Below are 24,653 nucleotides of genomic sequence, written 5' to 3'. Positions count from 1 at the left end.
TCTGCTTGGGGGCATGCTATCTTACATGCATCATCATTAGTTCGATTTCGACCCATTACAAATAACCAGTACTCCCCCATACAACTGGTATTTGGTCGTCCACCCGATCTTTCCCATTTACGAGTGTTCGGTTGTGGTGTTTATGTACCTATTACACCTCCACAACGTACAAAAATGGGACCCCAACGTCGATTAGGAATTTATATTGGTTTTAATTCACCCACGATTATTCGATATCTTGAACCTTTAACGGGTGATGTTTTTACCGCTCGTTTTGCGGATTGTCACTTTGATGAGACAATTTTCCCGTCGTTAGGGGGAGAAAAGAGTGTTTCTATTGAACGACGTGAATTATCGTGGAATACATCCACTATGTCTTATCTTGATCCACCCACAAAACAGAGAGAAATTGAAGTACAAAGAATTGTCCAGCTTCAACAAATTGCAAATCAGATGCCAGATGCATTTGCCGATACAGCTAAAGTGACAAGGTCATATATACCTGCTGCAAATACACCCGCAAAGATTGATATACCTGTTGGATCAACCAGTGTTGCAGCCAATGAATCCTCGGTTGCACGACTTAAGCGTGGTAGACCTCTTGGTTCAAAGGATTCAACTCCTAGGAAGCGAAAAATGAAAGCATGTTCTATAAATGCTCCTAGTGAGATAATTGAAAACGAAATTCACTCCCAACCCACAATTTACCATGAAAATAATAATGCCCCTGAAGAGGCAAAGGTACCTAAAAATGTGGAAATTTCAATCAATTTCGCATACGCGGCTGAATTGTGGGAACGTAGTGAGATAATCATCGATGATATTTTTTCCTTCGCAGTAGCTGCAGAAATTGCGAAGAGCAATGAAGAAATTGATCCACGCTCTGTTAAAGAATGTAAACAGAGAATAGATTGGCCAAAGTGGAAAGACGCAATCCAAGCTGAATTAAGCTCCTTAGAAAAACGGGGGGTGTTTGGACCCATTGTTCAAACACCACGTGATGTAAAACCCGTTGGTTACAAATGGGTATTCACAAGAAAACGCAACGAGAAAAATGAAATTGAAAGATATAAGGCACGCCTTGTTGCTCAAGGTTTTTCTCAAAGACCTGGAATTGATTATGAAGAAACTTATTCCCCTGTAATGGATGCGATTACATTTCGTTATTTGATAAGTCTTGCTGTTTCGGAAAAACTCGACATGCGTCTTATGGATGTTGTTACTGCATACTTATATGGAATGTTAGATGCTGACATCTATATGAAAGTCCCAGAAGGGCTTGACGTACCAACAACGGTTGCACAATCACAAAAATTATATTCCATCAAGTTAAGACGCTCTTTATATGGACTAAAGCAGTCTGGGCGAATGTGGTACAATCGTCTTAGTAAGTGTTTAACTAGGGAAGGTTATATTAATGATGCTAAATGTCCATGTGTTTTCATAAAGAAGTCGAATTTCGGCTTCGCGATTGTGGCAGTGTATGTTGATGATATGAACTTAATTGGAACTCGTGAAGAGATCATCAAGACCGCTGCATATCTAAAAGGTGAATTTGAAATGAAGGATCTCGGGAAAACCAGATATTGTCTTGGCTTACAACTTGAGCATTATCCCGATGGCATTCTGGTTCATCAATCAAACTATACCGAAAAAATTCTAAAAAGATTCTCTATGGATAAGGCATACCCATTGAGCACTCCAATGGTAGTACGTTCTTTGGATATTAAGAAAGATCCATACCGTCCTAGAGAAGATAACGAAGAGATTCTTGGTCCTGAAGTACCATTTCTTAGTGCCATTGGCGCTTTACTCTATTTAGCTCAATGTACTAGGCCAGATATCGCATTCTCAGTAAATTTATTGGCAAGATATAGTTCAGCGCCAACACGTCGACATTGGAATGGAGTAAAACATATATTGCGATATCTCCGTGGGACAACAGATATGGGTTTATTTTATTCGAGAGATTCCATGAATGACCCAAATCTTGTTGGATACGCAGACTCTGGATATCTTTCTGATCCACACCAAGGTCGTTCACAAACTGGATATGTATTCACTTGTTGTAATGCTGCTATCTCATGGAAATCTACCAAGCAGACTATGGTTGCAACTTCTTCCAACCATGCAGAGATTCTTGCCCTCCATGAAGCCAGTAGAGAATGTGTCTGGTTAAGATCTCTAATTCATCATATCCGCAGCACATGTAGTCTTACTTCAACAATGAAGGAACCGACAATCTTGTATGAAGATAATGCCGCCTGTATAGCACAAATTAATGAAGGATTCATCAAGGGCGACCGCATTAAGCACATATCACCGAAATTCTTCTACACGCATGAACTCCAAGAAAGTCGACAAGTCCAAGTCAAGCAAATTCGTTCCCAAGACAACCTAGCAGATCTTTTCACTAAGGCTTTACCAAAATCAACTTTTCAGAAGTTAGTCCACGGCATAGGGATGAGACACCTCAACAAAAGATCTAAATGATTTTTCATCAGGGGGAGCGCATTGTATCAACATATTTCTTCCTTGATCAATTTATATCCTACATATAAGATTGACAAGGTAGGATGTTCAATGTGTGAATTATGATTTATAAAATAGGTGTACTCTTTTTCCTTCGCCTAGGTTTTTTTCCCACTGGGTTTTTCCTAAGCAAGGTTTTAACGAGGCACCTTATCATTATCACACAGACATCCAAGGGGGAGTGTTATGATGAATGTATGTGGCTAATTCAAAGAATGTGGATGTCCTTATACATTTCATGTATTAATGATATCATAAATGTGGATGACTCTTCACATACTATTTGGTTCCTATAAAAGGGACATTATATGAATAAAATGATGAACTTGGTGACAATCATCTGAATATATTTCTTTAAAGATTTCTTATATTTTCTATCAATTTTTTATTTTTCTTGTTTTTTAAAATGACAATCAAACGTATTTTCGAGTTATTTAATATTTTTCAAAAAATAAAAACATAAAAAAGAATATACCAAACATATCCCTAGAGTTCCCTTATCCAAGAGCCAAAACTGAAATGTGGGCCTAGACATTTTTAACAATAAAATCAGGCCAAAACTTGAACTGTGGGGCGGATACAACAGACCAGGCTTTCAACTTTGAAGAATGCAAATTAGACTGACCAATTTTTGTAGGGTCATTTGGCCTTAGGTTTATTTACTAAACCCATTGGGCTTGATTCCGGCCCAGATAAATTTCCAGCCCACTAGGGAGGACATGTTTCTCTTAAATAGTAAGAATTGGACTGGGCCCGGGGCGACGGCCCATCATAAACGGTAACATGATCTTTCCAACCCAGATTTGGAGTTATGTCCGTGAGGCGTTATACAAACGGTAACACGACTCTCCTACTCAGATTTGGATTTCCCTTGTGAACTTTCCAACCCAGATTTGGAGCTCTGTCCGTCGTTTCAATTTCATAGGCGTTATACGACTCTCCTACTCAGATTTGGATTTCCCTCAACCTCACTTGACATTCAAATCTCTCCTCCCTCTAAACCCTTCACCTACGTATATAATAAGCCCATGGGTTCGCGGCTATAAAACGCATGATTAGGGTTTCTCTTGGCGATGGTGGGGATGTTGAGTTCAATCTCTAGGGAAAGGCTCTTGAGTCTGGCGAACTCAGCCAGGACAGCCAGTGAGATATCTTCGAAGCTCGACTACTTGCGTCAATTGAGGCGAGTGTTACCCCACGAGAACCTTACCTTGCTATCCGAGCTCCTCCCTCGCCTCTTCGATCTCCAGACCGACCGGTTCGCTCCCATTCGCAAGTTTGCCACCGAGTATGCTTCTTCAAACCCTAGGCTTCTTGTCAAGGATTACTTTCTTTTTGTTTCGTCCACCTAGCAAAATTTTCTTTTATATTTCTTAGTTTTCTTCTCTCTTTCCTCCTTTCATATGATTGAGGTTGAAAGTGGAGTTAGACATCACTGATATGAACATTCATTAGATTTTGTAAAGCAGTTAAGGATATGATCTTTTATGATTTTATTCGTCAAGTACCTTATTTGTAGAATTGGCCTAAAAACTGCAGCTTGTAATCGGAAGTATGCGTCCTTGACATTTGTAGATTTGGTAGGTGAATCTGATCATAGTTTCAACGATTTTCTTTTTTAATTCGGAAGAACTTGATACTAGTTGTTCACTCCTTTTTTGAATGTTATAAGATGGTTGATAAGTATCCTGTAAAACTAAGTGAAGTAGCCTGGGGAAACAAATGCTTTTGCTATGCAAGATTAAGTGTTTCCGAGCCCTTTCTGCACTTGTTTTTGACCATATGCTATGGGAATTCTTATCAGTCACAGACCCTAAAAAGACATCCATTATAAAAAAAAAATAGGAATGAAGCAATATGGTCTTTATTTACTTTTAGAAGCAAATAGAAGAAGGGGAAGATGTTTTAACATTCTGTTGCCTTTTTTTCTCTGTCATTTTTTTTGATGAATTATAATGTTCCTTTGAATAGTTAGTTGTAGTATGAGGATTTTCTGGCTCACCATATTTTGCTAAATCTGTATTCTAGATATTCTGAAGACTGTTTGTCCGGTATCACTGAGAACAAGTTGAAAGGAGATTTAAAAGTTGCCAAATAGAGAGTGTGGTCATTTTCCCTAAATATGTAATTATTCACTAGTTATAAGTTATAACATTGTTTTAACTTAAATCTTTTCTTTATTTTTTTTAAAAATTTGGAGTAGGGACCCTACTATTATTGATTGATAATATTATTGTTGTTTCAATATTTGGATTAGTCATTGGCCTATGACAGTTCATTGTACGCAATTAAATTTTGGTTTTGGTTTTTTTATTAAAAAAAAAAAATTAGGGCCCATTTTATAGGTAATTGGAAAATTTTATCCTCTATTTTCTATTTCTAAATCACTTATTATCGGAATCGAGATTATGTATCACGCACATATCAGATACATTATAAAAGTAGGTTCTTATAAAGTGTTTTTATTTCCTGAAATAGATGTTTTATGTTTAAGGAATATTGATCTTCCTTGCAATGTAGGATAATTGGTGAAGTTGGAGTCAAGCACCTTGAATTCTTACCTGAAATTGTACCAGTTTTGATGAATGTATTGGATGATGGGGAACCTCCTGTTGCTCGACAAGCTATCACTTGTGGATTGGATTTCTTCCGATGCACTCTTGTTGAAGTTGCTATTCAGGTGGGTTTTCTGTCTTTTTACTTTTATATTGAGGCCTCTTGGCCTGTGGTGGTTTTGTATAGTGATTACATCTTAATCATGGAACATTGCTTGGTTCATAAGAGATCTTTAAAGGAGTTTAAGGTGATTGCAATTGAAGGCTTGTAACATTCGCATGCATTTCGGTAGATGCCTCATTGAAGGGACTTGAGGCCTGTGTGACGTCATCCTATGTGTGTTGGTGGCTTGGTGCTTCACGACATTTTATGTTCAGTTTCTTCCCATGTAACCATCGGTGCCTTCTAATTTTCTTTCGAAAATTATATCAATGATGAGAAAACTTTTCATGATTTCCACTTTATGAATCCTTTCCAAGCTTAACCATCCAACTAGATTGTTACACACACACACACATCTATTATAAATAGAAAATCTATGGTCTTGTAACTAATGCTAATGACTACTCTCTCATTGTAATATGAGATTGAGGATAACGTCGGGTTTGATCCCTGCTGTGTATTTGTGACTGTACTTACTAATCATAGAAGGAAAAACTAGTATAGAAAAGAAAATTGATCAACATGTGACTTTGTTCCTTTGGTCAGTTATGATAGCCCTTAAATTTATTTCGGGAACACGATATGTACTCTCAGTGAAGAAAAATAAAGAACTGAATGTTCCATGATAAATCCTAAACACTAGATAGTACAAGAGACCACATGCAGTATCCACTTTCTTGTGCCTTGCTCACGTTTTCCTTAATTTTGATTTTCAGGGTCTGCATATGAGTGAATTGAATGATTCGCTTCAATTGTCATGGGCATCAATGCTAGAGTTGAAGGACAGGATATACTCAATAGCTTTTCAGGTAACTATAATTTAAGAAGACATGTAGTTTAATTTTCATGGCTGCCTAGTTCCTTGGAATAACATATTTTCCAGCCAGGAAGTGGTGGGGTGAGGTTGCTAGCTCTGAAGTTTGTTGAAGCTGTTATTCTTCTTTATACTCCTGATCCTAATGGCTCGTCTGAGCCCCCTCATGATGGTAATATAGCTTACCTTTGCCTTTTGGCCCAATAGGCATGCAAGAGAAAACTGCATTGTTTGATATTTTATACTGGCATTTGCCATTTCTTTACTCATTCAGAAAACCTGGTTTGTAGGGAAGCTTTCGGAGTTCAATATATCTTGGATCCGCAAAGGTCATCCTGTACTCAATGCTGGAGACCTGTCAATTGAGGCCAGCCAAAAGTTGGTTTTATTGCTTGATCTACTCCGGTTCCCAGCAGTGAAATCTATTAGTAAATTAGTCATCATCGTGCTTGTAAATAGGTACGTCATAAAATATCTTTCTTAGCAATTTCTTAGCATAATTGTTGGCTCATACACCATCTTTAATCCTGATAAGTAACTTTCTGTACCTGATAACACATAAATTTTTAATGCTGACACATAAAGTCATGCTAATCTCTATATAAACTGTAATTACTCTTAAAAATATGCTTATAATCTTTTGTGAGAGACTTGTGGCAGCTTAGAAAAGATTGTTTAAATATTGTTCTCTGTTGACAGATTGCTATTATTTCTTTTTTAATCTTTGTTTTCATTTATTCTATCCTTTACCAGCCTTTCTTCTATAGCAAAGAAAAGGCCTGCATATTTTGGACGTGTTCTCCCTGTTTTACTTGGCTTGGATCCGTCAAGCTCTGCCTCTGAAGGGGGGGTGCATGTATCTGGCGCATGTCATGTTCTGAGAAATGCCTTTCTCTCCTGTTTGAAATGTACTCACCCGGGTGCCGCACCGGTATTTATTAATTTTAATTGCATATATTTTAAGCATATCGATGGATTTGTTTTCTTTAACTACAATTAATCTTTTACGTTCTCATCTGATTTTACTATTTTCTCTTGTTGGATTTGGGATTATGTTTCAGTTTCTGATATATTCTTGCACATGTATTCCTCCTTGATACTCAAGCTGAGAACCTCTGCATAGAACATGTACAATAGATAAATACGTAACTTAATTCCATAAATTGATTTCTTTGGAGTTTCATGTGGACAAGCATACAAAATTATGGGGTGTGAATGCAAAAAAGTAAATGGTCCCTTGTATATAACTTTTTGAACATTTGAACTATTCTTTGAGATACACTTGACTTTACTTTGCTACATGCATGCTTCTAATAGAATCTTGCATCCTAATCATTCCCTTTCAGTGTATCTTCTATTTAGCAGTTGTCCTAAGGATTCACTGGTTGTGATTTTGTACTCAAGAGGATAGTATATGAGATGGAAAAAAGTTAGGAGCTTTTATATTTTGTTAGGAGGCCCTTTTAAATTTTAATGGTCTCATCCGTAATTCCTGTTGTATTTCCACTTGAAGAACATCATAATCCTAGTATTTAAGATGGTTGTGCATTTTGTTCTCCTAGATTTGTAGATTTTTAAAATAATTACATCATTGTTTTTATATTTTTAATAATACTCTTCACTTGTATTTTGTTGTAGACAACACTTTGTAATATGGTATTTCGTTTTGCAGTGGAAGGATCGTTTATCAGATGCCCTGACGGAACTGAAAGCTGGGAAGACAGCAGATAATTCTCTGCATCAAGTACACAACATTAATGAAAGTGGAGAGGAGGTGGAAAAAAGTTCATTACTGTTTGAGGTATGTTGCTGTGGTGATGCTTACGCACTTAGAAGTTCAGGTATGTACATCCACAGCTACTTGATAATGGTTTTAGCATTTTACAGGAACAGAAGCCCTCTTTGAAAGTTATTCATGTAACTGATAGTAACATGGGGAGGAAAAGGTCTGGAGCAGAGTACAGCAGTGATATGGTGGACAATGATTTTTCTGGAAAACGAGTCAAATCAACATCTACTGGCTCAGAGGAGTCAAGCAAAGAATTAGATAGGAACATTGACTTCTCTCGAGATGACTCTCCATCAGTTGAACCAACCAATAACAAAGGAGCTGGAGATAGTGGCCCTGTGCTCCAACTTGTTGCTATGTTTGGAGCGCTGGTCGCTCAAGGTGAAAAAGCTGTTCCATCGCTGGAGATTCTCATTTCAAGTATCTCTGCTGATTTGCTAGCTGAAGTGGTGATGGCAAATATGCGCAACCTTCCTCTAAATCATCCTCACAGTGAAGTGGATGATGAGTTACTGCTGAACACGAGTATAGTTGGAAGTGAAACTCAAGCCAAGTATCCATCATCATTTCTAGCTGGTGTACTTTCACTTTCTAGTTCTTTTCCACCAATAGCATCACTGCTCAGTGGTCATCAGTCAGTGTCGAATGATATTGTGGTACGATTTTCTCCTCTTTTCCCTTGGCCTTAGATAAGATTATTTCATTCCCCCTTTTTCTGTCCCTTGAAGTGAAATCATTCCCCCTTATATATCTGGCTTCTTTCTGATTCCCCCAAACCTTTTTCATTGTTATTCTTTTACCCTTAAATTTTTCTAATTCTAGGAACTTCACGTTTTGCTGGAAACTACAGGCACCACAAGATGATGAGGATATCGGTGTTGCAGCTTTGGGTGATCATACTGCTGATGGTGCTGAAACAACTCATGGGACTCAAAATGAAGTGTTACCCATTAGTATTTCAGTTTCTTCTGTTGTACTTTCTGGAGTGGAGGGTGTTTTTCCTATTCCTCATGATACTAATGATATAGGAAATTTAGAGGGTGAGATACCTGGTCTGGATTCTTCTGCGCATGACGAGGGTCTTTCAGAAACTCTGGTTGCTTCTTCATTTGCCTCTACCGATTTAGAATATACCAGTCAAGAGCAAGTTAATTGTTCAGGAGAAAGGTCGCCTATGGAAATTCTTCCATCAATATCAACAGATAGGTCAGAAGAGCATAGTCCTAGGGCAGCAGTCCTGGATTCCAACAGCCTGGCGTCCTCAACTGCAACTTCTGTGGGTTTGCCCTCTCATTTTGCCCTGCCAAAGATGGCAGCACCTGTTGTTAACCTTGCTGATGAACAGAAAGACCATTTGCAAATTTTTGCATTTACACGCATTGTTGAGGCTTACAAGCAAATAGCAGTTGCTGGAGGTTCGCAATTACGTTTTTCTCTGCTGGCTTATCTAGGTGTTGAGGTAATTATTGTTCCCCGTAGAAATTCTGTCTCCTTTTCAAGTAGTAGTTAAAGTTTACTTGATATTCTAGACTCTCTTTGAGTTTGATCAGTTGATTGTTGTTGGTTGATGCTGTTATTTCCATGATCCTTATATTATTCTATTTTATTGGCATTCCTTCTTTTCGGTTATTCGTATGGTAAAAATGTTTGAACGGTATTGATTTGACACCTCGAAGTAGTGAGAACTGTGGAATGACATTCTTTCTTTCTTCAGCTTTATTGTAAGTTGTAGTCAAGAAAGTATTTTTGGACTTGTTTAGTAGTCACTTTTCATTGTTAATACTTCCATTATTTTTCCAAAATTATTCTTCATATGAGTTTCCTATATATTTATTTTGTCAAATTAGACATTTTTTTGGCACATCATGCATTTCTTTCGGAATATATTGAAAATCGTTGAACCTATGAACCTTTCTCTATGTTTAGACTAAATCTGATAATCCTATGTGATGCGCTCATGGAACTTGTAAAAGCTGCAGCACAGACTCTTGTTCTGACAGAGTTGTGCAGTGGTTTTTTTTTTCTGTGTTTTGAACCCCGTGATGGCCTGATCTCAGTAAGCAACTGTATGGCTGCATTGATGCCGTCCCTTGCATCTTTTGGCTCTCTTATTCATTTGGATGAATATTCATGCATAGTAAAGTCATTTTCTTTTCCCTGTCTAATCACTGATTTTCTGGACATTTATTACTATGCTTTAATATTCCACATGCAGGAAATGGCTGCCAATATTTTGTTTCATAACACACAAATGGTCTGATGTCATTTTGCTAGCATACGCCCATGAACTGTTTGGTGCACTTTAATCAACTACTATGTGGAATCATGTATCCATCGTGTGTTTTATGGGATTTTGTGCACAATATCATTATCACGGCACTACCTATATCTTGTCTTTCCTCGTTCTGCCGACACCTCACTTTGCCTTTGATGTCCTCGTAATAAAAGTTGCATACCTCATCCTATGCACGCAACATTGATCATCAATTTCGTGCTATCTTCCTGTTTTATGCTTATTTGCTTGATCTCTTGCAGTTTCCATTGGAGTTGGACCCTTGGAAACTATTACAGGAGCACATATTCTCTGATTATTTGAGTCATGAGGTAAATAAGATTTGTATTTCTCTTTCTTTAATGCTTTCCACCCCTCCCCCTCCTGCTAGTGTTGTTCTTCTGCTTATTAACAGGATAATGATTTTGAAATCATGGAACTAAACCCAAAAAATCTATGATAAAATGAACGTAGCTTACGAATTTAGCTTATCTCACAGAGATGAACAGGAGGCAGACATAATCACACTCCTGTTCACTTGCTGATTTTATGCATGTACTGTTTTATTCTTATGGTTGCTTTGAAAAAAATCCAACAATAATGCATCATGTTTGGGTCATAATATTACTCGAGGAAAAGCTTTTATTTTCCCAAATGCAAAAAGAGATTTATTCATGGGAACTAAGCAACCTAACCTATTGTTGTATCAATATACCATAGAATCCGGCAGAGAATCTTTGAATGCACAATGGAAAGAAGGAAGAAAGCCCCAAATTGTGTGTTTTCTAAGGATCGGACAATTGTTGCTAACATTAGACTTCTAATAAACTCTAACCCTCTATTATGTTGAAGCAAAACAAATTTAACTCTTCATTTCCTTCCAATTTTCAAATTAATTTAAAACAATGAATGTTCTAATCTAAATTTCTGAAAAGAAAGTGGGACTAAAACGACAATAAACCATTCGAAGGTTGTTATTAACCCTTGCATTTCATTATAATGTTTCAGCCTCAATAGTTTTGAGAACTTTGTCAAGTTCTTTGTTAGTATAGAATATGGATGTATGTTTCAGATTCGAAGAAGTTTCTTTTTGTCGTGTTAAATAACTATATGTGACCACCTTAATTTTCATTGTTTCTATATGTGCTTTCTATTTTTCTTGTGTTGCTAGTTGTTGCTGACAGTCATTGCTTGGTGTATTCAGGGTCACGAGTTGACATTGCGCGTCCTCTACAGGTTATATAGGGAGGCAGAAGAAGGGACTGACTTTTTCACTTCTACAACTGCTACTTCTGTGTATGACATGTTTATTCTGGCTGTGGTGTGTAAGAAACTAAGAGTACTCCTCGTGTAATTTCACTTCGTCTTTTCACAAGCTGTTTTTTCCAAGTAATTTTCTTTTAATGCAGGCTGAGACACTTAGAGACTCTTTTCCTCCATCGGACAAATCTCTGAGTAGATTGCTCAATGAAGCTCCTTATCTGCCTAAATCCATTTTAAAATTATTAGAGTGCTTGTGTTGTTCCGGAAACTGTGAGAAACCTGAGAAGGACTTGCAAGGCGGAGATAGAGTGACCCAGGGTCTAAGCACTATATGGAGCCTCATTTTGGTCAGGCCTCCTATTCGGGATGTCTGCCTGAAAATTGCTTTACAGGTTTATTTCTAATTTTCATGAATACGCTGTAACTGAAAGTTGTCTTTGGGAAGTGTGTGTAAAACTTGTTAGCTTTATTTCATGCTTTCTTGCTATCATTTTTTTGTTGATCCCAATGTTTCCTTCTCATATTCATCAACTTATTTTGATCTGCTGAAGTTGTCATCACTTTCTGTTGAATATTGAGTGCAGTGATTAGTGTAGTAATGTTACTATGACTATCTACACTTCTACAGTATGTCGATCATCAAATCCTTTATCCTAAACAATTTCTGGTCAGTCATATGAATTCATGTATGTCACATAAATTCTCCTTCGCCACTCATTCCTGTCAAAAGCTACACTCTTGACTAATCTTATAAAATCCATGTAGCTTCTTATCATAATCTACTGTATGGTCAGAAAGATAATTTTTACTGAGTTTTTTTTTTTCTTCAAAATTATGCCCTTTAATTTATTTATGTTTTCTTTTTGGTGATTAAGAGATGTCTTGTAGTATTTTTTTTTATTTTAATGTTAACTATAACTTTTCTTTATTACCTCTTTAGAGTGCTGTTCATCATTTAGAGGAAGTACGGATGAAGGCTATCCGTCTGGTACGTACTTACTAACTTGGTACTGAAAAGTGAGCTTACGATTATGTATGATTCATTTTAACATTCTACGTTCTGACTTCCCCCTTTTATAGGTGGCAAACAAGTTATATCCCATGTCGTCGATTTCTCAGCAAATAGAAGATTTTGCAAATGAAATGTTGATATCTATGATAAAGGATGATGCTATGGAGAGAATGGATGCTGAAGGCTCTATTTCTGAGTCACGGAAGGTATTAGTTTATGCATTGATTTTTGAACCTTTGAAAGTGTCAATGAATTGAGCATATTATGGCTGTGACGTCTAAATTGATTTGTAAAATTTATTTGCCAGTTTAATGAGAATGTATTTTCCAGTTTAATGAGAAGTGGAGATTTGGATTTCATTCTAGCATTGAAAATGAGAAAAATTATTTTTTCGAACTTTTGCTTTACTGTTGATCAGAGGCATGTTTAATCACTATCGACTGACAACCATTAAATTTTCAACAGACCAACTATTGATACTAATTATTTTCTTAATGTCTCTGTCCCTTGCCGTAGAAAACCTTACCAAAGGAACTTGCAAAGTGACTGACATACTGTAAGGCTTAGTTTATTTCCATGGGTGATTTATTACTGCCCAATGTTTCTCCAACCCGGACCACTTTATATATGTCTGGAGTCTAGTTTGTTCATGTCTGTTAAGCTCTATGAGAATTATGCTTTTTGTCTTCCTTCTGTAACATTGCTTGACTACATGGCATGGATTGATTCAATTAGATGTTATAAGAAATTATGAATATCTACATGGCGCATACCAAGTGGACTCTGTAGTTAGTTTTGAGATCAATGTGTACAGGTGAGGAGTACTCTCATAATTTGCGTAGATGTTATTACCTATTGCGTTTTTTGATATTGCTACTTGACCCCTGTTTTCTTTGTTTGTTTCTTTATTTGTTTGTAAAGGAGGAGAGCGGGGGGTTGTTGGGTAAGCAGTGGTTTGGATGGGTTTGAAGTGGATATTTAATGTCAGTGAAGCAGATTGTTGTTTTCTTTTTCTTTCTTTCTTATTTATATTGTTTTATCAACGTGTTGTGGGAAAGGTTTTTTTTTTTGGTTTATTCAGTCTGTTCTGGACCTCTGGTTGCAATTTAAACAGGAATCTGACTTTGAAAACCCTTCAAATGAGCATCACTCAGTCAGTGCCATCGGTAAGGATGTCTCCTCTGAGACTCATCAGTCGTGCACAATTCAGAGTGAGTCCTCCCTCTCAATGCCTGAGGCCCAGCGGTGCATGTCACTGTATTTTGCTCTTTGCACAAAGGTTTATTTCTTGATTAATAGTTGAAGTTTTTCTAAACATGTTACTATTTACCTATGTAATCCACTATTCCGCTCATCCCTTAGATACTTTGTTTGACAGAAGCACTCCCTCTTTCGCCTAATATTTGTTAACTATGAACGTGCATCAATTGCTGTTAAGCAGGTTGGTCAACTTGTATTGAGGCCTTCAAAATTATTGCCAATGTTTCTTTGAGCTTTTACTTGATAGTGGTGTAATGCAGGCAATACAACGGCAAATCCCAATAGTAGTCCGTACTATAGGCTCGTCATCTGTTCTCCTTGAAATAATCTCAGACCCTCCCAGTGGAAGTGAGAACCTTCTGATGCAGGTGGTGATGATGTATCCGTAGTATAGTTTTTCATAAACATGTTGAAGATGAAAGTTACAATCCCTGAAGTTTTTCCTTCCATTTCCCCAAATTTGGATTAGGTTTTGCATACCCTTACGGATGGGACTATTCCTTCTCCGGAGTTGATATTTACCATCAGGAAGTTATTTGATTCAAAACTAAAGGTACAAACACGTTGCTTACTCGTCAGTTGAAAGAAGTATGGATCTTGATTGATGTGTATCTGGTATTGGTATTGTACTTCTGTTTAATTACAGGATGTGGAGATATTGATTCCAGTATTGCCGTTTCTACCAAGAGATGAGGTTTTTCCCCCCTCCTTAATGATAGCTTTCTGCAATGATGCTTTTCTCATTTGTTGTTTGGCATACAAAATGACTTGCAGAACTCCTTTCTGTATACATTTCTATAATACAAATATCAACTCTGGCAGCAATATCGTTTGTGACTGGAACAAGTTTTTGTATGCCAGAGAACTTTTTTGGTGCTTTATCTTTTGCTTTTGCTATTTATTTTGGTGCAAATTTTGTTTCCTCAATTTAGTTTCATATGACCATATATATTTACATTTATACCTTTGCCCCTACTAATTAGAACTTTTTAATATAATTCTCAAGGCCTACGAATTTGCCACCACTGACCCAACAACTTGATTAGCTGAATTCCCAGTGTGTTTTCTATGAAGTGGAATACTGGCAGATTTGCCAAATTGTTATTGTTGTTCTTTATTCATACTTGCACAGAACTTTCTTGCTTTTATGTGCAAATATGCAATAGATCCTGTGACTTTTCATGGTTTGGGGAATTTCTCTATGTTCCCATGCTCGAGATTTATGTTTTCTGTCAATTTGCTTGATTCAAATTTTTTTGCATCTTCTCTTTGTATTGAATAGCTTATTTTGCTAGGTTTTTCTGGTTTTTCCACATTTTGTTAATCTATCACTGGAGAAGTTTCAGGCAGCTCTTGCTCGTATTGTACAGGTATCTATTTTCCCTCTTAGTGCTCCGGAACATTGGTTCTACTTGCTATTTAGTTCTACTTCTCATGTAGTCTTCTCAGGATCTTCATGCAGTATTCTCTTGTATCGAAGGATAACACATCTTTAGTGTTTATAGTAATTTTTTATAGCGTATCTGAGAACCGTGTTAGGATGTTTTATAATGTGCTACTGTTGCAGAAACTATACCATATTTAGCATGTATCATATTCTGATTGAAGAAATCGCACTTTCAAATGACGTTTATGTTATTCAAGACCTGTGATTTTGTAAATACACACACATTTTTTTTGAAATTTTTTTTATAGTAGCTGTTATGGCCTGTCCCCGAGGGCACACTGCGGGAGCCTTGTGTATGGGATTTGTTTACCTTTTTTAGCTGTTATCTAGTCTCAGCTCAATTCATACTTTTGTAGTTCTATCTGTCAATCATCTCCTTTGGTTTTATTTTTCTGGCAAATTTTTTTTAATCGTAGGCATATGTTTGAGTAAGTATGTTCTGCATCTTCACTAGAAGAATCACTCAGTTAAATCAGGCTTAAAAGTTTTAAGTAATGCCTTAAACTTCTTCTAATACATGCCATATATTTCTTTTTCAATGCATCATTTATTCGCCAATCACCAGTAGGTCTATATATTCAGTCTTCAGTCTGGTTTTCAGTTGAAATCACGCTGAATAAGGGTTACGCTGGAAGGGTGGGTCCAATGTGCCGCACCTTGTCGAAGTTTCATCATGTTAATTGAAAATATTTAGTTTTTTTCCTATTTTTTTAATAATACATTTAGTGAGGACTGTTGTTTTTGAGAGGAAACTATTCATTTGACAAGGCCTGTATGGGGTGCCTCATGTATCAATAATAGACAATACATCCAAAAGGATGGTTTCACTGTCCTCCCACGGCTACCCTTTCCAAACAAAAAGTGGTTCAATTCTTTTATCTAAAATGGACCGCTTAAAGGGTTCAGCATCCTGGAAAACTGTTTGAATGTAATATTTCCTTCATTGTTAATTCAAATTTTCGTTTACATATTGCTTATCTGTTTATTTAACGTGGAATTTCAATGCTCAGGGAACACCTCATTCTGGTCCAGTGCTCGATCCTGCTGAAGTTTTAATAGCAATCCATGGAATTGATCCTGAAAGAGATGGAATTCCCTTGAAGAAGGCATACCTTCTATTTTTCTTTCTTTTTATAAAACCTGAATAACTCGCACAAGTCAATAATCTTCTTCAATTTTCAGGTCACTGATGCATGCAATGCCTGTTTCGAGCAACGACAGATATTTACCCAACAAGTTATTGCAAAAGTCTTGAACCAGTTGGTTTGTACCCTACGAACTTGCTACTTTAAGTTGCAGGATTTTCAATAGTCTTTATCTGAGCTCACATATTATCCACATGTGCAGGTTGAGCAGATTCCTCTTCCGTTGTTGTTCATGCGTACAGTACTGCAAGCAATTGGTGCATTTCCTGCGTTGGTAAGAACTTAGATGGAAATTTGAATTTAGAGAAGAGAATTATCATTTAGTTTTGAGCTTATTTATACATTCCATTGAAATGAGCCATCTCATTAATAAAGTTCTGAATGCTGAAAGAGTATATCATCACATAATTGCTGTTTATTTTTGACCATTTTGTAGAATTGGTTACATTTTTGGTTCCAGTAATTTTAAGAACAATTAATTCCTAATTCTTATAATTCTGAAGGATCTGTATTCTTTTTTTTTTTTTGTTCATTGTTAGTGATCTTTCATTTTGTATCAGTTGCTGTTTAGACTATCTGGCTATTTCTAGTGCATCCTAATAGTGTTTGGGGCAGTGATGATGCTGGACACCTTGCACAGGATGTTACTTAGGTGGGAGCAGCACATGTTGACCTTTGCTGTTAAGAATTCTTTGTTTTGAGAGATTGATTGTTCGAAAGCCAAGTTGTTTGTCTTTATAAAATGCCTTTTTTATTGATTCTAATGGTTGCTTCATCAGTACTGTAATGAGTACTTGACACTTGACAGTCACCCTGATATTTGAATTTAGTTTCTTTATACATAATTTTCGTGGTTTATTCTTCACACCACCACTTCAATTGTTGTAGGTGGACTTTATATTGGAGATCCTTGCTCGTCTTGTAAATAAGCAGGTGAGAATTTTAATCATATAGAGCAAATTGCAAGTAACTTTATGGATTTTGCCTATTTTGTGGTTGATTTAATGAATGGTTGCAGATATGGAAGTACCCGAAGTTGTGGGTAGGATTTTTGAAGTGTGCACAATTGACCAAGCCTCAGTCATTTGGTGTGTTACTTCAGGTGTGCTATGCCATGTTCATTTTTCGAATAATAGTTTTTTGCTGGAAAAGTTTTTTCAGCTTTTGAACATTTCCCCTTTGTAATCTTTCTGGGCCTGCACCCCCTTGTTTTCTTTCAGCTTCCTCCGCCCCAGCTAGAAAATGCATTGAATAGAATTGCAGCACTTAAGGCCCCTCTTGTTGCTCATGCAAGCCGACCTGATGTTCGCTCTTCGCTTCCCAGGTTTGTGAAAACCATTAGTTTTGTTGATTGAACATATTTCACAATTGAGGACTTATAATGATTTGGAGATGACTTCTGCTTTATTCTAATTATACAAACTAATCTTTGATTTACCTATTTCAGGTCTAAGTTGGTAGTTTTGGGATTAGCTTCTGATCCTCAGAGTACGAGCCAAATACAAACGAGTCAGGCTGAAACCGGGGATGACGCAGTAAACTTGGATAAGGAGGCTGCAGCAGAGAAAACTAGAGAATCATCTGCTAGTTGATGATTTGCCTTGAAATTAGTTCAAGTGATGCTTTTTATGCATGGATCACCCTAACATATATGCTTACCCTATAATTTGGATGGGCTGAGTTATATCCTGGATTTTGACAGTCCATAAGGATGGATGGGAACAATGGAAGGCACACCTTCGCTTCAGATTTTGGGAATTCAGGAGACTACGGGAGTCCACAATTGATTATGAAAAGGTATGCTGACAAATATGCACGATCAATATTAATGGTCTGTCTCTCGTATTTTGCATTCTTCTTTTAATGCTATTTCTTACTTGCCCAAAATAAAAAGGGCTGCATGTACATTTTCTAACAGGGCAGGGGGTGATTTATTGTCGATGTAAATTAACAGTTAACTTCTTCCCTTTTACATTGAGGTCTTAAAAGTAAAATAAATGGTATTGCTTACATTTCCTCTTATTTGATTATTATGATTTGTAAGGTGAGAGGTGCAGTTATGTAAGTTACAATTGATCTTCGGGCCTTCCAAAGACAAAAGGGATTGAACTTTGGGCCCAGAATTAGCCCTATTCGGTAAGCCCAGCCTGAGGCCCAAATAACCTGTCTTGAGTCATGTGCAAGAATGTTGCGCCTATGGTTTTTGGACTGGCTTAAGTTTATAAAAACTGACTGTTGATTGGATGGCCCAGGAAAAAAAAAGACTGATCTTATGGCCTAGTAAAGGAAAGCCGGCCCGCCAATACCGTCTGTGCCCAAAGGCCCGGCCTTTGTGTTAGAATGCCCCTCACATCCTCAAGGCTTTACCACTAAATTTTTGGACTGGGCTTAAGTTTTATGAAAATAAACCGTTAACCGTCTGGCCCAGCCCAATAATATTAGATCTAAAATAAATCAAATAAGGGAGACTTATCGTAGGTCCAAATCCGTCCAAGGAAACGCCAGACCCTCCAATAACATCTGGGCCTATTGCCCAAAGACCCGGTCCTTGTGTAAGAATGCTTCACCAATGGGCTTGGCCTTACCACCAAATTTTTGGACTGGGCTTAAGTTTTATGACAAACCGTTGACCATCTGGCCCAGCCAAATAATATTATACATTAGCGTATTTTACTATTTTTATTTTTTTTTACTTAACCAAAAAAAAGTCTTTTACTTTTTTTTATGTTATCCACTTTATATTATGTTAGTGCATTTTAAATTAAATAGAAAATAATCTATTTATACGTTAATAAAGTCCCACATTGAATAGGAGAATATACAATCACTTAATAATTAAGAACATTTCCTTGGGTGGTTGTGATAAGTGTGTACCCAAACGTATAATAAAATCTAGCTAAAATGTAAATTTCATAATAGCTCTAATGTTTTAGTGCAGCAAGTACATTAAAACACGTCATAGGAGAACATGAAAACTCGAAGCTGGGATGGGTTTAATTAATCCTATGTCATTCTCTAAAGCCTACTCTCCACAAACCTGGGGCAAATCATCTAATTTACTAGATATGATGGGACCCCTGAATGTGGTGACCCCATATAAACTTAATACCGTGATCAACACCTACGCCTCTACAAGAATTCACAGCATCTGGTGGTGATATGTTTCTAAACTACACATATACTCGGGAGCCTTTCAGAATGGCAACCATCCCGTATCTGACAATAGTACTCTCACAAGGGATTTCCATGCATTTGAAACCACTCAGGCATGTGGAATCTCTCATAAAGTTCAGGCCTAACATCCTTCTGGAGGGAGAGGTGTTTAAGGAGTGGAAGGATGACCTCTAACAGCTAGCCAGGTAATTAACAGGGAAATGAGCAAACATGAAGAAATATATCACATATATACAAATGAAATGAAAGAATTATCATATCTATCTGGCATTATAAACAACTATATACCTGATTATCGCATGGCTGTCCAGCAGAGAATGGAATGCACGGTATTCCATTTAGTGGTTGTAGCAAGAAACTATAGGGGTTGTTACCAACAATCACAATTCTGCAGAGATCTTTTGACAAGCTAGACAGATCCTTGATGTGTTCACGGAGTTCCCTGTCATCCACACAATGTTAATAGCTTGTGAAAAATGTAAATAAGGAACCAGTAATTATTTTGAAATTCAAAAGGATGACAAACACATTGAACTCCTTAATCTTAATTCATTCTCGGGCAGCTAAGGTAAGGATCTGGTTTTAGGCTCTCATAAATGTTCAAGTTCTATTTAATTATTGCATCCAGAAACCATCTCTTTTATACTGTATACTTCATGTATCAATCCTTGCTCAGATTTTCTCTAAGCTTTGGTTTATGAGTCCGCCTTGTCTGGACCTGAGCTGCAGTCCATCAAGCCACAACTTAGGATGAACTGTCTGGGAGGTTTAATACCCTAGGGGATTTGTGGACAATGAAATCAACTGCAAAATAACAACTACCAGCTATGGTAGCACCAATGGATTCACATCCTACGAGTTGCCTAGAAATTAGAAATTCAGTTCATTTCACTGTAAGTATCTACCAATTTAATCCCCTCCATAACCCCTTTTCCCAATTATGTTCCAGCATTCCCCTTTCCAAATTATGCTAGATAAGTTGTTCCATGCCAATGGCCTCTTTACAAGCAGGACAAACTTCTATTGTAAGAACATAACACTCGGTGTATGACCTACTCACACGAAACATAATCTCTCCTTCAAAAAACCCATATCATCTCTCTTATTGACCACCAGCAAGCGAATTATCACAAGAGAACTAAGACCCCAGCACTTTGTTGAGCGGTTGTTTGACCATAATCTATCCGACTCCCCCTAGCACTTGTTATTTATTTATTCATCGCTCGAACTACTCCTACCTGCCACTTGGTTATCCAGACAATCCCATGTTGCATCCTATTGGTGCAAATAGCATTAGATGCTCCAAACCTGACTAGTTGTTTGGCACACTAGTTATCAAGCCTGCATCTAAGACCAATGGAAAAAAAAAAAAAAAAAAAAGGAGCAACCTATGGCAGAGACTTAAACCAAATAAACTTCAAAGCAAACGCAAAATTAAGGTCCTTCAATGAAACTAAAGAACATTGTTTTTAAAAAGACACCAAAAATTGCAATCATGCAAAATCCCAAAATTTTGACTGCATTCCAGCGAATATGGCCAATATAGCATCAAACATCACACTTCTACAAAAATTAATTCATGCCATGCCTATCTACATGTATAATTGTAGATTGAGGTCAATTGAGACCTTAAAGATGTTCTCAAAGTAAAACAACCCACACTGGAGCATTTGTGTGACACATAACCTTTAGCAGTCCAACGGCTTAGTATAAGTAAGCTAAATAAAATTTGTTTACCATTAAGTAAAAGCAGTACTTACGTGCTAACAGTTGAAGGACGATAAAGACGAAGTTTGAATTGACTATCCATGTCTATCCTGTCAACAAGTGGTTTAGCATAACCTGCATTTGTTATCCAAATACAGTGAACAAAAGAACAGAGAAAATAATAAACAATGAGATCTTGAAATGATAATAAAGCAGCAAACCTTCAAGGCCGGCGGTGAACAGAACAAGATCTGCAAATTCACCAATCTGTTTCAAGAACTCCCGTAAACCAGGTCTTTCAAACACTGTCACATGATTGATCTTCGGTTTTCCTTCACATTCCTGTTAACATGAATTACTTTAGTATTTGAACAAGTACTTGTTAAGTAAACATGAATGTGTGAGACAGAGAGAGAGACTAGCCTTGTCTGAAGATAGACATTCTAACTCAAAACACTTTAATCCGGCATCTGTTGCCTGAGTGCGAGTTAGAGGAGGCAAGCTAGATGTTTCATAGGCACATACAAGTGTCTCGTCCAAGTCAAGAACAACCTGCACGCCACAAACATCAAGTTAAATAAAGCAAAATTTTCACATTCATCAAAACTAACCACATGGATTTGAGGAGCTCTATAACAAACATACACACATTACATCAATACATCCTTTCAATAAATGAGGAGCATTGAACAAAGACATGACTGAGAATCACAACCAAAGTATGAAGCATTAAGTGCATAATTTCATAGTTTACACTTTGGTTAGCATGTCGTGCTGCATTCAGAGACCGTCCCTTCAATTAGAAGCAGCCGTTAATAAGCAGAAAGTCATTGATTGACTAATATCTATGACACTCCATATATGAGTTATTACATGACAATCAAGCACAGATATAGTCCACAGAAAACGATAAGTACTACGAAATGTCAAGCACCAAAGGATTCAAGAACCTGCAAACGGAGAAAGCTCATTTCACTTGATTAAGAACTTATCCATCTGTTATCGAATCAGTCTCAAAAAAACTGCTCTCTTACTTCGATATTCTCTATAATACAAACACATCAAACTACGAAACTCAAATATCACAACTAAAACAACAATACAGAAAAAGAATCATCATAGCACATACCGTGAGCTTATCTAAGCGATGATCACCAAAAGCAACAACGTGCGTATGCGCAGGGGACAAGGAATCGTGTAAAGAGGAGAGTTCGACGTCTGGAAGGACCTTGAAAGAGGGAGAAGAGGAAGCAAGGAGAGGATGCCTAAAACCAATATAAGACAACAGAACCCGCGCCATGGAAGGTGCGCCTCTCAGGATCTGCCAGAACAATCGGAGAAGGAAAGAGAGCCAGTTGATCAAACCTCTCCATATCTGCAACGATCGCGACACGCACACCTCTCCCTGTTCCGCCATTCAATTCGAACCACGCTCCAACAATTCGAACCACGCCCGCTCTTTACATCATTACGGACACACATTGCGCTTTCTGTTACTTTATTCCTATTTCTGCTTTCCGTGATTGATTTAGGGGTAACCCTTGACTTAAGAGTCTGCCTTCAATTTATTTTTTGAATAATGCACCCCAAAAATGATCCTTAAAAAACTCTTATTTAATGTGAAGTGTTGGTTGTAAATTAGTTTTATATATGTGTTTTTAATCAATTACTATTTTAATTTCACATAAATTTGAAGATTTTTGGGAGTCGCTAGCATTATACTTATTTTTTATGCCCGAGGTATTAACTATTTATTATCTAATTTTAAACATGCTAGCCCAGGAATGAGCCCAAATATAAAGCCCAGGAAATAATGGGCCTACCCACAGAAAATTTGGGCTTCCAGAGACATTGTCTTTGTGTTCGTGGGCTTGGAGAAAGAAGTTGTCCTCTCTTCTAACTTGTCTAATGAAAACAAATCTCACGCCCTAAAGCATCTTACAGACTTACACAGTTACACTCGTTCGAAGAATCATATATTAATCCATGTACACTATTTTATTTTCTATTTCAAAACCAAGTGTGGCCTCTTCTTCTTCACAAGTGACAATGCTTCGGAAACATGTCACTGCATTGTTTATCAAAATCAAAGCAGGGAAGATGGGATTTCATTCCACTAGAAAAGAAGAATCAATCAGACCATCTTCACCGACACTCAAACATCTAAAGACATTCAAACTGTCCAATTTAGACCAGCTTATGCAACCAATTTATCTTCCATTTGTGTTCTTTTACTCTCATCAGATTGGTACCCATATCTCTGTCGAAGACAAACTCACTTGTCTGAAAGATTCATTGTGGAAAGCTTTAACTCGGTTTTATCCTCTCGTTGGACAGATCAAAGATCTTACCATGGTCGAATGTAATGATGAGGGAGCTTTGCACATGTTCTAAGCCCATTAGACCCAACATATTTTTGGTGCCAACAACATGCATGGCAGTGTAAGTAGACGTCAAAGCAAACATGTTGAAACATATTTTACAGTTGGGAAAGAACTGGCGATGGAATAGAAGCGTGGGCGACTTTGAAAGAACATGACATGAAAAAATTAGAGCATGATCCAGAGTTTATGGTGCATGTCAAGTCGAACCCTGTTACTTCTGGGTCAAAAAGATTAATGTCCAAAACTCTCCCACATGCTGTTCAAGAAAATTAAACTATTAGTTTCGATCTTTTATTTTTTAAAAAATTAGTTGAATAAGTGTAAGCTTCCTTCATGGCATGAGGTGTTTCTAAATTGAAGAAATTGATTTTGTTAGGTGCTCTCACCGTCAATATCTTCAATAAATATTAAACTCTGTTATCCTAATGAAGATAGGTAAATTATTAAGAGTGTGTTTGGATTGAGGGATTTGGAGGGAATGCAAGAAAAATGAAAGGTATATTTCTTCCAATTCCATTGTTTAGATAGTTTAGAAAAAATTAAGGGAAGAGATTTGGAATGAATTGGAGGGAAGATTTCATTAAATTTTTATCAAAATACTTGTTCCCCATAATGGAGTCATTTGGAAAGAAGATATGACTTATTAAGTTATTTATAAATTAAAAACGTATTTTACCATTGTACATAACACTTTAACATAAAAAATAAGGTAAATTAGTAAATTAAACTAATTTTTTTTCATTTTTTTGTTTATGTATCCAAACATGAGGGAAGTATATTCTCCCTTCCATTCTCTTCCTTCCATTTCCCTTCCTTTCTCCTCTCCTAAATCCCTCAATCCAAACATACTCTAAGAGATTAGTTTTCGGGTAAGTTAGATAAAATATTCAACCCTCGAGGAATGGTTGACATTTTTGGATATGCTAGTCCACTTCTTGGGATGGGAGACATGGGCGGATCACAAGCCAACAAGTCTGGTTTTTGAAGAGGCATGTTTGGTTATGATTTTTTTTATTTTTTTATAATGTGTTTGGATTGATGGATTTTGGACGAAGAAAAGAGAAGATAAATGAATTTTTCTTCTCATTTTCTTGTTTGGATAGTTAAAAAAAATAATAAGGGGATGAATTTGAAGA

At 36.9% G+C, this 24,653-nt stretch overlaps 2 protein-coding genes across 3 annotated transcripts; one reads left to right on the top strand and one right to left on the bottom strand.

Annotated features, from left to right (window-relative positions):
* The first annotated feature begins 3,414 nt into the window (after positions 1–3,414).
* LOC119991164 (symplekin) lies at positions 3,415–18,274 on the top strand. Of its 2 annotated transcripts, XM_038837402.1 has the most exons (27): positions 3,415–3,820; positions 5,053–5,212; positions 5,967–6,059; positions 6,134–6,236; positions 6,355–6,523; positions 6,818–6,995; positions 7,737–7,865; positions 7,952–8,509; positions 8,704–9,312; positions 10,389–10,457; positions 11,330–11,446; positions 11,535–11,780; positions 12,329–12,376; positions 12,469–12,606; positions 13,515–13,679; positions 13,779–13,841; positions 13,921–14,028; positions 14,130–14,213; positions 14,307–14,354; positions 14,956–15,030; positions 16,118–16,213; positions 16,290–16,370; positions 16,455–16,526; positions 17,141–17,185; positions 17,271–17,354; positions 17,473–17,576; positions 17,700–18,274. In XM_038837402.1, exons 1-27 carry the CDS (start codon positions 3,606–3,608, stop codon positions 17,842–17,844), a joined length of 4,002 nt encoding a protein of 1,333 aa, XP_038693330.1. In that variant the 5' UTR covers positions 3,415–3,605; the 3' UTR covers positions 17,845–18,274. The 2 variants fall into 2 exon arrangements, with proteins under 2 accessions (XP_038693330.1, XP_038693339.1); XM_038837411.1 differs by lacking the exon at positions 3,415–3,820 and having other exon boundaries at positions 5,075–5,212; positions 6,138–6,236.
* Positions 18,275–19,135: 861 nt separating this feature from the next.
* LOC119988621 (carboxy-terminal domain RNA polymerase II polypeptide A small phosphatase 1-like) lies at positions 19,136–22,675 on the bottom strand. The gene is made up of 6 exons (XM_038833728.1): positions 22,263–22,675; positions 21,557–21,685; positions 21,355–21,475; positions 21,187–21,268; positions 19,715–19,868; positions 19,136–19,603 (listed from the first exon to the last, which is right to left on the bottom strand). The coding sequence occupies exons 1-6, from the start codon at positions 22,548–22,550 to the stop codon at positions 19,484–19,486; spliced, it is 894 nt and encodes a 297-aa protein (XP_038689656.1). The 5' UTR covers positions 22,551–22,675; the 3' UTR covers positions 19,136–19,483.
* Between the last annotated feature and the right edge of the window lie 1,978 nt (positions 22,676–24,653).

Source organism: Tripterygium wilfordii, chromosome 3, assembly GCF_013401445.1.
Source record: "Tripterygium wilfordii isolate XIE 37 chromosome 3, ASM1340144v1, whole genome shotgun sequence".
Taxonomy (NCBI): Eukaryota; Viridiplantae; Streptophyta; class Magnoliopsida; order Celastrales; family Celastraceae; genus Tripterygium; species Tripterygium wilfordii.
The sequence above is the reverse complement of the archived record's forward strand: the minus strand, read 5'-3'. Positions and strand labels throughout refer to the sequence as shown.